General features: G+C 37.3%; 1 protein-coding gene and 1 long non-coding RNA gene across 2 annotated transcripts in view; one reads left to right on the top strand and one right to left on the bottom strand.

The window, feature by feature from the left end:
- Positions 1-10,577, bottom strand: part of LOC126765392 (NADH dehydrogenase [ubiquinone] 1 alpha subcomplex subunit 2) — a 38,208-nt gene extending 27,631 nt beyond the window's left edge. The window contains exon 1 of the mRNA XM_050483123.1: positions 10,367-10,577. Within this exon, the coding sequence (XP_050339080.1) occupies positions 10,367-10,464 (98 nt within the window). The 5' untranslated portion in view covers positions 10,465-10,577. The remainder of the gene's footprint in view (positions 1-10,366) is intronic.
- LOC126765443 (uncharacterized) overlaps positions 1-14,195 on the top strand; it is a 195,839-nt gene that overhangs the window by 17,584 nt on the left and 164,060 nt on the right. The gene's annotated exons all lie outside the window — the stretch shown is intronic.

Genomic DNA, 14,195 nt, shown 5'->3' with positions numbered 1-14,195 from the left:
CGAAAAAAAACCTGACACACCCCGGTGTTGGCACACCACGGTGTTGGATCGGCCAGGGTTATTTTTTTGAAACGCGGCCGAAGGCCGCCAACGCAAAAAGGAGTTTTACTCGAAAAAAAACCTGACACACCCTGGTGTTGGCACCCCCCGGTGTTGGATCGGCCAGGGTTATTTTTTTGAAGCGCACAACGCAACGCAAAAAGGAGTTTCAATCGTAAAAACCTGACACACCCAAGTGTTGGTCGCCCAGGATAATTTTTTTTCATGCATTTGAGTTTTTTTTTATTTATTTTTATTGTTTTCAATCATTTCTGATATGGTAACACTTATTATTTGACAACACGGAACACTTATTGTTATTGTGCGTGTAGTAATATTTATGTAAAATATAAAATGCTTATTTTAAGCAAATATCTAAAATATTAATAAAAAGTAAATATGTAGAAATATTGTAGTGAATTGTAAGTGTATAAAAAGTGCATAATACGGAAGAAAAACTAACCATAAGTCGAGAAATTGCAAAATTAAATTTGCAAAATTTTCAACTTTAAATGCAAATATCTCGAAAACTATAAGTTTGCGGCGGCAATAATTATATATATTCTTAATCTGGAGCATCAGAAAAATCAAAAAAATGATCCAACCATACCACTTTTAACCCTGAAATCGTGGGATGGTAAACTAAAGTTTCCCCGAAAGAAGTACTATGCGTAAGTACTTTAGTATTGGCCCGACCCGGGCCGAATGCCGGCAATGCAGAAAGCAGTACTATGGGAAGGTTCTTCTTAAAGGTTAATTTTAGCATAGCATACCCCGATTTCGGGATGAAATTGGGTATGAATATATAACCGCCGCTGACTTATGGTTTTTGAGTTATTTGCATTTAAAGTTCAAAAATTTAACACGCATTTTTGTGTTTTTCTTATTTATAATGAATTATACACTTATATTTTTAACTTTTATATTCACTAATACTTCATTAATTCGTTTCTATCCATTTATTTTATATTAAATAGTGTAAAAATAACTTCTATTCAATATTTATTTAACTTTTGTTCAATTCTTTTTGATCACACAATAACGAAAGGGTTGCATTCTAACTAATAACAGGTGTTACCTTACGTACATATTTTACAAAACAAGCAAAAAAATAAAGTAAACAAATAATACCGCAACGACAGAAAATAAATAGGGATACACGTAAAATACCGAAGTTTAAAATGCCGACACATCAAAATACCGACAAAATTTAAATATGAAGTTAAATTAAAATACCGACCCACAAATCAATACACCGGCAAACCAAAATGCCTACATGTGAAACATATTTTACCTTGTTCGCTCTTATTTCTGTCGAAGCACAGAAAGAGAATTCTACTGACAAATGGTTATGATCCTGAACGTGTTCATGGCCGGAGACCGAAGCCCGCAGGGCCTCGTACGAACAACGCCACGTTTTCGTGGTTTGCCGGTATTGTGATTTGTCGGTGTTATGATTTGTTGGTATTTTGATTTTTTGGTGTTTTAGTTTGTCAGTGTTTTGATTTGTCGGTACTGTCGGAATTCTGAATTTCGAGATTTTGATTGTCGGCATTACGTTACACACCCAAATAAATTAAAACATTATTAGTTTTTTGTAAGAATTACTTTCTGCATTGGCGCTTCAAAAAAATAACCCTGGTCCGACCAACACCTGGGCGTGTCCAGTTCTTTCGCGTTGAACTACTTTTTTCGTTGGCGGCCTTCAGCCGCGCTTAAAAAAATGACCCTGGCTGGTCAAACACCAGAATTTATCAAGGTATTGAACATTCTGAAAGATTTTACATTACATGTCACACGCAGAAAACGTATATTATAGAGAAGATTCACGATGTCGAGAATTTAGGGATATTTCAATTTTGGGATATTTAATGTTTTGGATGAGTGTATTTCACAACAGAAAATTACTAGCGCATTTCACCACTTAACATCAGGGGCACGACAATAACAGAACTGAGTAGTTGTTAGAGCCAATGGGAAAAAATATGTTAATTTCAATGTTTAGAAATGTACGCTTACAGATTCCCTTTTTTACTATGCGCAAACGATGCTGCATATAATTTATAGATCGGTATATGCACATATGTACATATATTTGTTATGAAAGCACATAAGTGTGTACATACATATGTATATTTATATACTTAAATAAATATTTGCTTTGGTCATTAAACTTTTCGATATCATGTTCAAAGACCAAGCGGTCGCACATTTGTCCATATATAATTATGTGTGCATGTAAACAAATATGACAGACCATACGCATAATGTTTGTAAATTTGTCTACATGCAACATATGTATGTAAATATGTACACTCAATGCTTCATGCGAAATCTACGTTGACGCGGACAACCAATGGCGAAGCTCATATTTTTTGCTTTCATGCAAAGAGTCAATGTGTCGAAAGAATGACGCGTCTTCACACGCTTCACAACATTGTGTTGTTGGTAGAAAATCCGAGCTGTGCCGAAAACACAAACGAACGATCTCCAATTGCCACTGCTTCCCTTGCCGCTGTACCAGCTTCGCTTACCAACCAACGTAGATATGTATGTTTGTGTGTGAGCTTGCATACATATCGACGCAGAATTTTGCAAGCCGCGTAACAATATTTTGTACATTCCTTGACAAATACAGTCAATCCCGGTTATGTGCTACATCCAAAGATAGAGATTTTTGTGGTTTGTTAAAAAAAATTTAATATGGCACATAAGCGAGTGCGGATACTGAAGCGAGTGGTACCTAAAACAATAATCTCCATGTATATCCAAAAACATCCGTGTGATGCAGCAAGATATGGGCAGTTAAGAGGGCTGATTTTCATTTAAGCGGAATACTACTTAACCGGGATTCACCGTACACATAAATCAGAGGAATATTGAATATTTTCTTTGGCACATTTCTTGACTTGAAAATCGACAAATAAACTATGTTGTCAATTTTATTCTATACTTATATTTGCGGGGTTGTCGCTTTTTCCTTCTCATACAAATATCAGAAATTGTTCAATTTATGATTTTTAGCTTTTGCCATCGTTGCGAAAAGACGCTTGTTGGCAAAGGCATGCTCGGGGAGATGTAATGGTATTTGTTTTTATGAATGAGGCAAACTGCCTGTTGAAAGTGCGCTTGCGTTCATGAATGAAAATATTGTTGTTGTGTTTTTTCTACAAATTTGGGTATCGACTTGGCTGCCATATTGACTTGTGACGCTGCTGATGCTACTTGAAACCATAGTTGTTTTTGTAGAACAATATTCGTAGTTTTTGCGGGTGACATATCTACATGTGAACGTATGTATGTATAAGTATGTATGTTGTGTATGCATTATTTGTGTGTGAATGTCATGAGCATATATTTACATGTGTACTCATATTTGTATGTTGGTTGGTATACATTATTTGTTCGGCAATGTCGTACACATATGCATGCACATATAGAGCAGTGCGCGCACACTTTTTACTGATAATTGATATTACGATTTGAATTTGAATTGTACTTACATACATACATATGTATGTGCATATGTAATTATGCGCTGATATGTAGATGCGTATGAAAATTAAATGACATATTATTGTAATATGTATATTAAGTTTTTATGATATTATGATAGTATCTCATACATATTCATACATATGTATATTATATTTACAAACATGGGGATGGGGTCATGTGTAGAAGTTCACGCAATTGAGGAAAGTTCTCTGATCGCCATTCACTTGGGAGTGGCCAGAAACGCTCCTTTTACATATGACTCAAGCAGTTCACGACTTCCGGTCTTTGACCAAGTATCCTCTGGGTAGCCTAAGAACATCCGTTCGAAGGTGAGCTAAAGTGAAAAGGCGAAACATCCCCTGCATAGGGTTGTGCGCTGGGTTTGGGACCCGCCACGTAAAAAGCCTACCCCAATGAAAAGCGACAAACAGCCTCGGCTGAGAAACCCCCCTTTTGATGACGACCATGATATCAGGGCATGAACCTGGAATGTCCGGTCCCTTAATTGGGAAGGTGCCGCTGCCCAGCTGGTTGATGTCCTCGTGAAAATAAAGGCTGACATCACCGCCGTCCAAGAAATGCGATGGACGGGACAAGGACAGAGACGAGTAGGTCCTTGTGACATTTACTACAGTGGCCATATAAAGGAGCGCAAGTTTGGTGTGGGATTCGTGGTGGGAGAGAGACTCCGTCGCCGAGTACTATCATTCACTCCGGTGAATGAACGTCTAGCCACAATCCGCATCAAAGCGAGGTTCTTCAACATATCGCTGATCTGCGCCCACGCTCCGACGGATGAGAAGGACGATGTGACCAAAGTTGCCTTTGATGAGTGCTTGGAACGCACTTATGAGAGATGCCCCCGCCACGATGTCAAAATCGGGCTTGGCGATTTTAACGCCAGGGTGGGCAAAGAAAGTATCTTTGGCACGACGTTCGGTAAATTCAGCCTCCACGACGAAACATCCCCAAATGGGTTGAGGCTGATCGACTTCGCCGGGGCCCGAAATATGGTTATCTGTAGTACTAGATTCCAGCATAAGAAGATTCATCAAGCTACCTGGCTGTCCCCGGATCGAAAAACTACCAACCAGATCGATCATGTTGTGATAGACGGAAGACACGTCTCCAGTGTTTTAGATGTGCGTGCGCTCCGAGGTCCTAACATCGACTCGGACCACTATCTTGTTGCAGCCAAGATTCGCACCCGCCTCTGTGCAGCAAAAACCGCACGCCAACAAACACAAGGAAGGTTCGACGTCGAAAAGCTGCAATCACAACAGACTGCCGAACGATTTTCTACTCGGCTTGCACTCCTGCTCTCTGAGAGCACTCATCAACAACTCGGTGTAAGGGAACTGTGGGACGGCATTTCAAACTCCTTACGAACAGCTGCACCCTTGGTTTTCGGAAAGTGCAAAAGAACAACTGGTACGACGAGGAGTGCCGCGCCGCAGCGGAGAGAAAACAGGCTGCCTACCTCGCAACGTTACGATCGACCACAACACGTGCGGGATGGGATAGATACCGAGAATTGAAGAGGGAAGCGAGACGCATCTGCAGACAGAAAAAGAAAGAGGCCGAAATGCGTGAGTATGAAGCGCTTGATAAGCTGGCCGACAGGGGTAATGCTCGAAAATTCTACGAAAAAATGCGGCGGCTTACAGAAGGTTTCAAGACCGGAGCATACTCTTTTAGAAACCCCAAAGGTGATCTAGTGACCGATGCCCAGAGCATACTTAAATTATGGAGGGAACACTTCTCCAGCCTGCTGAATGGCAGAGAATGCACAACGCCAGGAGAAGGCGAACCCGATTCCTCAATCGATGACGATGGAGCAGACGTCCCATTGCCCGACCATGAAGAAGTTCGAATAGCAATTACCTGACTGAAGAACAACAAAGAGGCGGGGGCCGATGGATTGCCGGCCGAGCTATTCAAACACGGCGGCGAAGAACTGATAAGGAGCATGCATCAACTTCTTTGTAAAATATGGTCGGACGAAAGCATGCCCAACGATTGGAATTTAAGTGTGCTATGCCCAATCCATAAAAAAGGAGACCCCACAATCTGCGCCAACTACCGTGGGATTAGCCTCCTCAACATCGCATATAAGGTTCTATCGAGCGTATTGTGTGAAAGATTAAAGCCCACCGTCAACAAACTGATTGGACCTTATCAGTGTGGCTTTAGACCTGGAAAATCAACAACCGACCAGATATTCACCATGCGCCAAATCTTGGAAAAGACCCGTGAAAGGAGAATCGATACACACCACCTCTTCGTCGATTTCAAAGCTGCTTTCGACAGCACGAAAAGGAACTGCCTCCATGCCGCGATGTCTGAATTTGGTATCCCCGCAAAACTAATACGGCTGTGTAAACTGACGTTGAGCAACACGAAGAGCTCCGTCAGAATCGGGAAGGACCTCTCCGAGCCGTTCGATACCAAACAAGGTTTCAGACAAGGCGATTCCCTATCGTGTGACTTTTTCAACCTGCTTCTGGAGAAAATAGTTCGAGCTGCAGAACTTAGTAGAGAAGGTACCATCTTTTATAAGAGTGTACAGCTGCTGGCGTATGCTGATGATATTGATATCATCGGCCTTAACACCCGTGCCGTTAGTTCTGCTTTCTCCAGACTAGACAAGGAAGCAAAACAAATGGGTCTGGCAGTGAACGAGGGCAAGACGAAATATCTCCTGTCATCAAACAAACAGTCGTCGCACTCGCGACTTGGCACTCACGTCACTGTTGACAGTCATAACTTTGAAGTTGTAGATAATTTCGTCTATTTAGGAACCAGTATTAACACCACCAACAATGTCAGCCTGGAAATCCAACGCAGGATTGCTCTTGCCAAGAGGTGCTACTTCGGACTGAGTAGGCAATTGATAAGTAAAGTTCTCTCTAGACGAACAAAAGCTAAACTCTATAAGTCGCTCATAATTCCCGTCCTGCTATATGGTGCAGAGGCTTGGACGATGTCAACAACTGATGAGTCGATGTTGCGAGTTTTCGAGAGAAAAGTTCTGCGAAAGATTTATGGTCCTTTGCGCGTTGGCCACGGCGAATATCGCGTTCTATGGAACGATGAGCTGTACGAGATATATGACGACATTGACATAGTTCAGCGAATTAAAAGACAGCGGCTACGCTGGCTAGGTCAGGTTGTCCGAATGGACGAAAACACTCCAGCTCTGAAAGTATTCGACGCTGTACCCGCCGGGGGAAGCAGAGGAAGAGGAAGACCTCCACTCCATCGGAAGGACCAAGTGGAGAAGGACCTGGCTACGCTTGGAATATCCAATTGGCGACACGTAGCGAAAAGGAGAAACGACTGGCGCGCTGTTGTTAACTCGGCTATAATCGCGTAAGCGGTGTCTACGCCAATTAAGAAGAAGACATATTCATATAAATATGAAATTATAATATATTCTCAAACATAAGAAATATTTTAATAAATAACTCTTAGTTGCACATTAACTACAAATATTGTTTTGAAAATAGCATAATTTAATTATAATGATATAAATTATGCATATATTCATAGAAATACGCAAAATGATAATCACATCAATTAACATGATGGCATATGAGCTTATAAAAATATAAGCAAAAGGCCAACATACGTCTGTAATAGCAATGCATGTTTCTGAGCACAATTTTCATTAAATGCTCAGCTCTGTTCACGCACCACTGTTAAGATTTCTCCTTCTTAGCTAGCTGTGGTGAAATGCACTCATCGCATTTTGTTAGCTTTTGACAGTTTACACGCCTGTCCGTTGTTGGACCTTCTCTATAATATACGTTCTCTGTCACACGATACGATTCTTTACTTATTCTTATTCAATTACAAAATATGGTAACACAAATGTTTTTTTGTTTGCAACCATTTTTTTATTGTATTAATAAATGGATTCTAACGAAAGCTAAAGGCGGAATTCAAGCAGTGTTTAAAAAACTGCAGTCGAATTAGCAGAAGTCGCAATATTGTTGTTATTCGCTACTTCAACTGCGAGCGATATCGAGAAGTATGCAAGTGCTTTTGCTTCTGCTTCTGAAAAAATCAGAAGTCGCATGCTTTGACTGGCGCAAAAATCAAACAGCTACGAAAATCAGAAATCAGCATAAGTCGCCGTTATTCGTTTTTCTGCTTTCTGCTTTGCTGTAGCTTTCGATCGTATACATAAGTTGCCGCAGCAGCTATCGACAATTTTCGACAGTCGTCGGCAGTCACAGTCGCGAAAAGTAATGCATTCGACTTTTTGCTACTTTTGATTTTTGTCGCTGTTGCTTTCGATCAGCAGCGTAAGTCGAAAAAAGCAAGAAGCGTCCGATTCGTGGAAGTCGGCCGTTGCGACCGTTTTTGATTAGCTATGACTTTAAAGAAATGTTTGGCAATTACTTATAGTGTACTTGAATTTTTTTATTATGTTGTTCATTTTCAACTTTTTTAATTTTTCTTAAGTTTATAAATATAAAAAACTAAATCAAAATTCGTTGGAATAAATAACATAAAAACATAACAGTAAATTAATTTTTCATTGCTTTCATTACATACATTACTCATTGTTTTGATTATTCATTACAATGTTCCTCCTGTTCAAAAAGTGGCAACGTATCAATGGCCATGTCCCGAAAGCTAGGATTTAATTTTACTAGCAATATGTTCTCAAGAACATCGTGGCTTAATCGATTGCGAGAGTCAGTAGGCACCAGTCTTAAAGTAGAGAAAGCTCGTTCAATCGACACCTGTTATAAAAATAATAAATAAATGAGAAAACTTTCCACGCTGCATTTGGCGCCATAGCTGAACACGTGTGAGTCTAGCAGCGTTCTAATTGCCAGTAAAAGCAAAAGAGCAAAAAGAACAAGACGGCGACTGCTGGTGACTTCCACGAATCGGACGCTTCTTGCTTTTTTCGACTTACGCTGCTGATCGAAAGCAACAGCGACAAAAATCAAAAGTAGCAAAAAGTCGAATGCATTACTTTTCGCGAATGTGACTGCCGACGACTGTCGAAAATTGTCGATAGCTGCTGCGGCAACTTATGTATACGATCGAAAGCCACAGCAAATCAGAAAGCAGAAAAACGAATAACGGCGACTTACGCTGATTTCTGATTTTCGTAGCTGATTGATTTTTGCGCCAGTCAGAGCATGCGACTTCTGATTTTTTCAGAAGCAGTAGCAGAAGCAAAATCATATGATCTGAAACTTGCCGCAGTTTTTTAAACGCTGAATTCAAGTTATTTTTGCACTACTTAATTCAAAACAAATGTGTAGAAACGAATTAGTGTAGTGTTAGTGGATATAAAGTTAAAGATTTTAGTGTAAAATGCATTATAAATGGGAGGAACACTCATTTTATATTGTTTAATTTTTTAACATTAAATGCAAATACAGAAAGAACCCTAAGTCCGCAGCAACTATATTCATATATATATATTTTCTTGATCTGTAGGACCTCCTCTATCCGTTCATACCCATTTTAACCCCGAAAGCGGGCGATGCTATTATTAATCCCAGCCGGGCACGATTACGGTTTTTCCGGCGCCGCGATTTGATGGTACGGATGGATAGAGGAGATCCTCAGGATTAAAAAATGTATGCGTCCTCAGACGCATAGTTTCCGAGATATTTCACTTTAAAGTTCCACAATTTTACATGCAATTTAGTCGTTTTGTTTTGTTTTTCTTCACATGTCATTACAAGTACCAGTGTTGCCACATATTATGTTTTAAAAAAACTATGAAAAATTTTTCTTTTTAACATTTATAAAGAAAATGATACAAACGGTTTTTGTATATTATGTTAATTAATAAATAAAGATAAAAAATAACATTCCTTTGTGTCGAACTACTTTCTGCACTGGCGGCCTTCGGCCGCGCTTCAAAAAAAATAACCCTCATCGATCGAACACCGGGGTATTATAAATATATGAAACACATTTTTGATTATATTTTCAGGACACAAAGTATGGCAACACTGCTATTTGTCAATAATGTAAACACGCAAATCGCTTGAAACTTTGAATGTGCAAAATAATTTTTAAAGTATATTTATTTTCTTAAAAAATATACAATTAGTGTAAATTTTTGATAAATACGAATGTGTACAGTGTAATTAAATATATATTAATTAAAAAATATGTGAAAAGTGGGTTAAACATAGTGAAATAACGAGCATTGTTCTTACAAATTTTTGAACTTTAAAGTGAAATATCTCGGAAACTATGCCTCTGAGGACAGTATATGTGTATACATTTTTTAATGCTGAGGACCTCCTCTATCCATCCGTACCATCAAATCGCGGCGCCGGAAAAATCGTAATATTACCCCCAGCCGTATTGAGGAGAAGCTCCCATATCAGCAAATACTCCATTTATACCAAAATTCGGTTCCCGACCCGAAACCGGTAGACGCTATTCTAAATCCTAGCCAAAATTTTTTGTACAACTTATTTCCACTATGAGAACAAACAAATAAAAATGTCCCAATATTCTAAGTTCATAAACAATTTGCTCATCTATCCGCCGATACTATAGTCACAGAGCCTAAACAATTGTAATCGTGACATAAATAGTATTAATAATATAAACCAAATCCTGTTATCCTTCTTTGGTTGGTTTGCCGGTATAATAATAAATGTGTTTGAAATATTTCTGATTCATATATATTTTGGAAGGATTATTATAAAAGTCTTCTGATAGCAGTGTATTATAAAAGTATTTTTTAATCTTAATAGTATTTCAGAGAAATACTTAGAATAAATATAAATAGCAGGTAAATCCACAACTATTATATAACTATAACTTTTTAGCATACCTTGCTCCTTTTGAAGCTTCACCCGATTGACAAAGATGTATACGTAGCTCCTTTAATTTTGGAGACACTTTAGTCAAACGAACAATAGAAGCACGCATTTTTTAACTCTGGTTGTTATGTCTCTTTTGTTACTGCGAACTGTTGTTTATATTTTTGACATTTAGAAACAATTTTGATTGAACTTTGTAATAGAGATGTGTCAGATTTATCAAGCACCAGCTTCGTATTTTAAAGAATTTTCCGATAAATCGTACATATATCTTCGAACTCACTCATGAATTCTATCACTGCCCTACAAGACAAATATCTGTTAGCAAACGTGTAAGCGACTTCTCATTGTTCACTTTTGTTTGTGTTAAAAATAGATTAGATAAGTAAGGTGCTAGGTCCATAGATAGATTATTAATGAGGTAATGCACCGCGACCTAGGTGCCCTCTCCTATATCACATGTCTTCCCCAAGTGTAAGCGACTTCTCATTGTTCACTTTTGTTTGCGTTAAAAATAGATAAAGGCGCCCGGTATGTGTGCGCTTGCGGTTTATCGGGTATGGGCTTGTTCGCGTACCGATCCATGTTCGCGAAAATGTTTGATTTTTTACGATCGGTGCGCGAACATGTTTATCGTGTATGGCGGGAGGGAGGGAAAGAAATTATTGATTCAAGCGAAATTTCTAGGCTTTATAGTTATATATTTGAACATCTTTCACAAATTTTTTGGATACGAAATCTTTGATATTCTGGGGAGCAATTACCCGATGCATCTCGCATGTACATTTTTCGCAATTTCTATCGGAAACAAAAAATTCAAAGAGATTCATATTTTTTATTAATTTATCTTCTAGTTAAACTAAGAAAATTCTAAAAAAAAGTGTAAAATTTAAAATTTTATTAAAAATTGAATAATAGTGGCTTTTGATCAAAATAATTTTACTTTATGCTGTTTTAAAATATGTTAAAACTTGACTTTTCTTAATATTTTTTTTCGTTTAAATATAAGATAATTTTATGTCAATGATAATAAACTTTGCCCTAATTCCATACGACGTTTAGTTTTCTTCTATCCTGTCCGCCAATTAAGAATATTCGTAAAAATGAAAAACCGAGAAATCACGCTTCAAAGTTTTCGCTTTTTGGCTAAGCGTTTATACATATACATACATAGTGTAAGAAAAATAAAAGTTGCAATAACTTATTAACGAAAAATATTCACTTTTAAAAGTTCAAAAGTTTGCAGTAATAACACATGGTATTTCACTATGTTTTTTAAAATACTCACTTTTAAAAGTTCAAAAATTTGCAGAAATAACACATGGTATTTCACTATGTTTCACAAAATTTTTTCACGTTTTTCACTCTGTATATTTAAGTATACACTCTAAACATTGAAATAAGTTCACATTTCACTTTTATTTTGTTATAATTTACCTAAATTTATTAATTTAAAAATCACTTAGCACACTAATCGTTGAAAAGGTTAGATTGTTTACAATTATGAGAAAACCAAGCGTTGCCACATCCTCAACAGCAAATATGTAGGACTTTTAACGATTTTTCTTTATTTGTTTTTTCGCGTGATTCCTTTTTTATATTAACTAGTCACGATTCCCATTACTGTGGCGGAGGGGTAAAAACAACCGAATTTCCATATAAATGGGGTATGTGCGGATAGGGGAGCTTCTCCAGAGAAGCAATATCCAAAAGAAAAGACGTGTGGCACTCGGGGACTGCCGCGGTAAAGCTATTGCATAGCATTTTGTATCAACTTATGCAATTATAATTATTTATTTATTTTATTCATGCAGTATTTCTTTGATATTAATTCAAGTTACTTTTTTTGAGCGTGGTGACCGATAAGAAAACAAATTCTATTAAATATATAAAAAGTTTAAAATATTTTTATTATTTTACAATACATGTGGGTTTTATTATCTTACAGTAGCTGTTGGTTATTCAGGAATATTTATCATTAAAACTATAGGTTTATGATAACTGAAATAAGAAATATAAGTTTGCGACTTAATATCAATAAAGAGAAATGCTTTGAAGAAAAATATACAAAGCATTCTCTGAGTCACATATGCGCGATTATTTTGTATTATAATAGGTTGTCAAAAAAGTCTTGCGGTATTTTCGCTAGTTGGCGCTGAAACAGCGTAGTTCTAGTTTTATTCGTCGCATTGGGTCATGCTATACCTTTTTGGAAAGCTCATTTCACGCGCTAATACGTGTTTGATTGATTTCTTGATTGGTTTCTTTTAAGTCGTTCGTGAGTTATAGCGTCGCAAACATGGAGCAAAATAAAGAGAAAATACGGCATATTTACTACTACTACTACTACGATAAAGGCAAAAAGGCATCTCAAGCCGCCAATAAAATTTGAGCAGTTTATGGACCCGATACAGTTTCCATTTCCACCGCACAACGATAGTTTCAACGTTTTCGTTCTGGTGTAGAGGTGATCGAAGATGCGCCACGCTCCGGAAGGCCTGTCGTCGAAAATTGCGATAAAATCGCTGAATTGGTCGAAAGAGACCGGCGTAGTAGCAGCCGTAGCATCGGTCAAGAGCTGGGCATGAGTCATCAAAAATTCATTTCTATTTCAATACAAAAAAAAAAAAAAACTCAATAAAAATACCGCAAGACTTTTTTGACAACCCATTATGAACTATTGTTTTCTGGAAAATGGTAAAAATTTTAATTATTTTTACTATATCGGGGAAAAATTAGGAAACGTTATTTTAATTTTATTTTTTTTTCTTTAATTTAATTTTTTAATTTTTAAATAAATTAATATTTCAAATAAATTATATTTATTTCGACTATTAAAAAGTGAAGAAGAAAATTGATAACCTTCATGAAATATGCATATTCGCATTAATTCGTTATCATTTTCATATTTGTACCAATAGAATTTCTATGACACATGCATATGTACATAAGTATATTATTTCTTCGGCACATTTGTATGTTTACGAAAGCAAATGCGAGCCATATACATATCTACACCCAACTCTTTCTTTTACACGGTTTCTTTTTACACGGATTCGAAGTTACACGGTTGAAAATTTTTTTTTGTAAAAGAGTCGACATCGTAAAAATTCAAAGTAGTCCGACAATTCAAAACTCTATTACCGGATGAAAGTCACCATTGGATTATTTGATGAATATCTCCAGAGATGTTACCGACTTTTGTCCAGTTCAACGCGAACAATTGCGCTTGTTATGAAGTAGCGACGAATAATTATGTAGCTATGTAAATATTTTATCTTTATTTCTATTAAAATTTTTCCGTTCATAATTTTGGACTAACAGATTTCTTTTGTTTTTTGCTTACTCTACCAATTTTTCACGGTTTTTCGAAGTAAATATAGTTCGTTATTTCATCTTACACGGTTTTCAGATGACATGGAACGTATCCCCCACTTTATTAGAGGAAACGCCTCTTTTTTTGCACTTTTTTTTTTACACGGATTTCTGAGGAACGTATCTACCGTGTAAAAAAAGAGTTGGGTGTACATACATTCATAATAACAAGTGTTCCACGCTTCTTTCGCATCTCCGTTGTCACGGAGTCAACCAATGGCCGAAACTTGCGTTTTGTCAAAGAGTCAAGTGCTGAACACATTGAGCACGACAGACTGCAAGCGACATCTGTCAAATATTAAAATACACACGTTCTTAGGGACACAGTTATGTAGTTGTGCAGCTGCATCAATACCTGTGTCCCTAAGAACGTGTGTAATCTAATATCTGTCGCGCTCATTGGTTCAGCACTTGTGTGATGATAGAAAATCCAACCTGTGCCGAAAAAAATAAACGAATGGCCGC

This window comes from Bactrocera neohumeralis, unplaced genomic scaffold (genome assembly GCF_024586455.1).
Source record: "Bactrocera neohumeralis isolate Rockhampton unplaced genomic scaffold, APGP_CSIRO_Bneo_wtdbg2-racon-allhic-juicebox.fasta_v2 cluster10, whole genome shotgun sequence".
Taxonomy (NCBI): domain Eukaryota; kingdom Metazoa; phylum Arthropoda; class Insecta; order Diptera; family Tephritidae; genus Bactrocera; species Bactrocera neohumeralis.
This window is presented reverse-complemented; position numbering and strand designations above follow the sequence as displayed.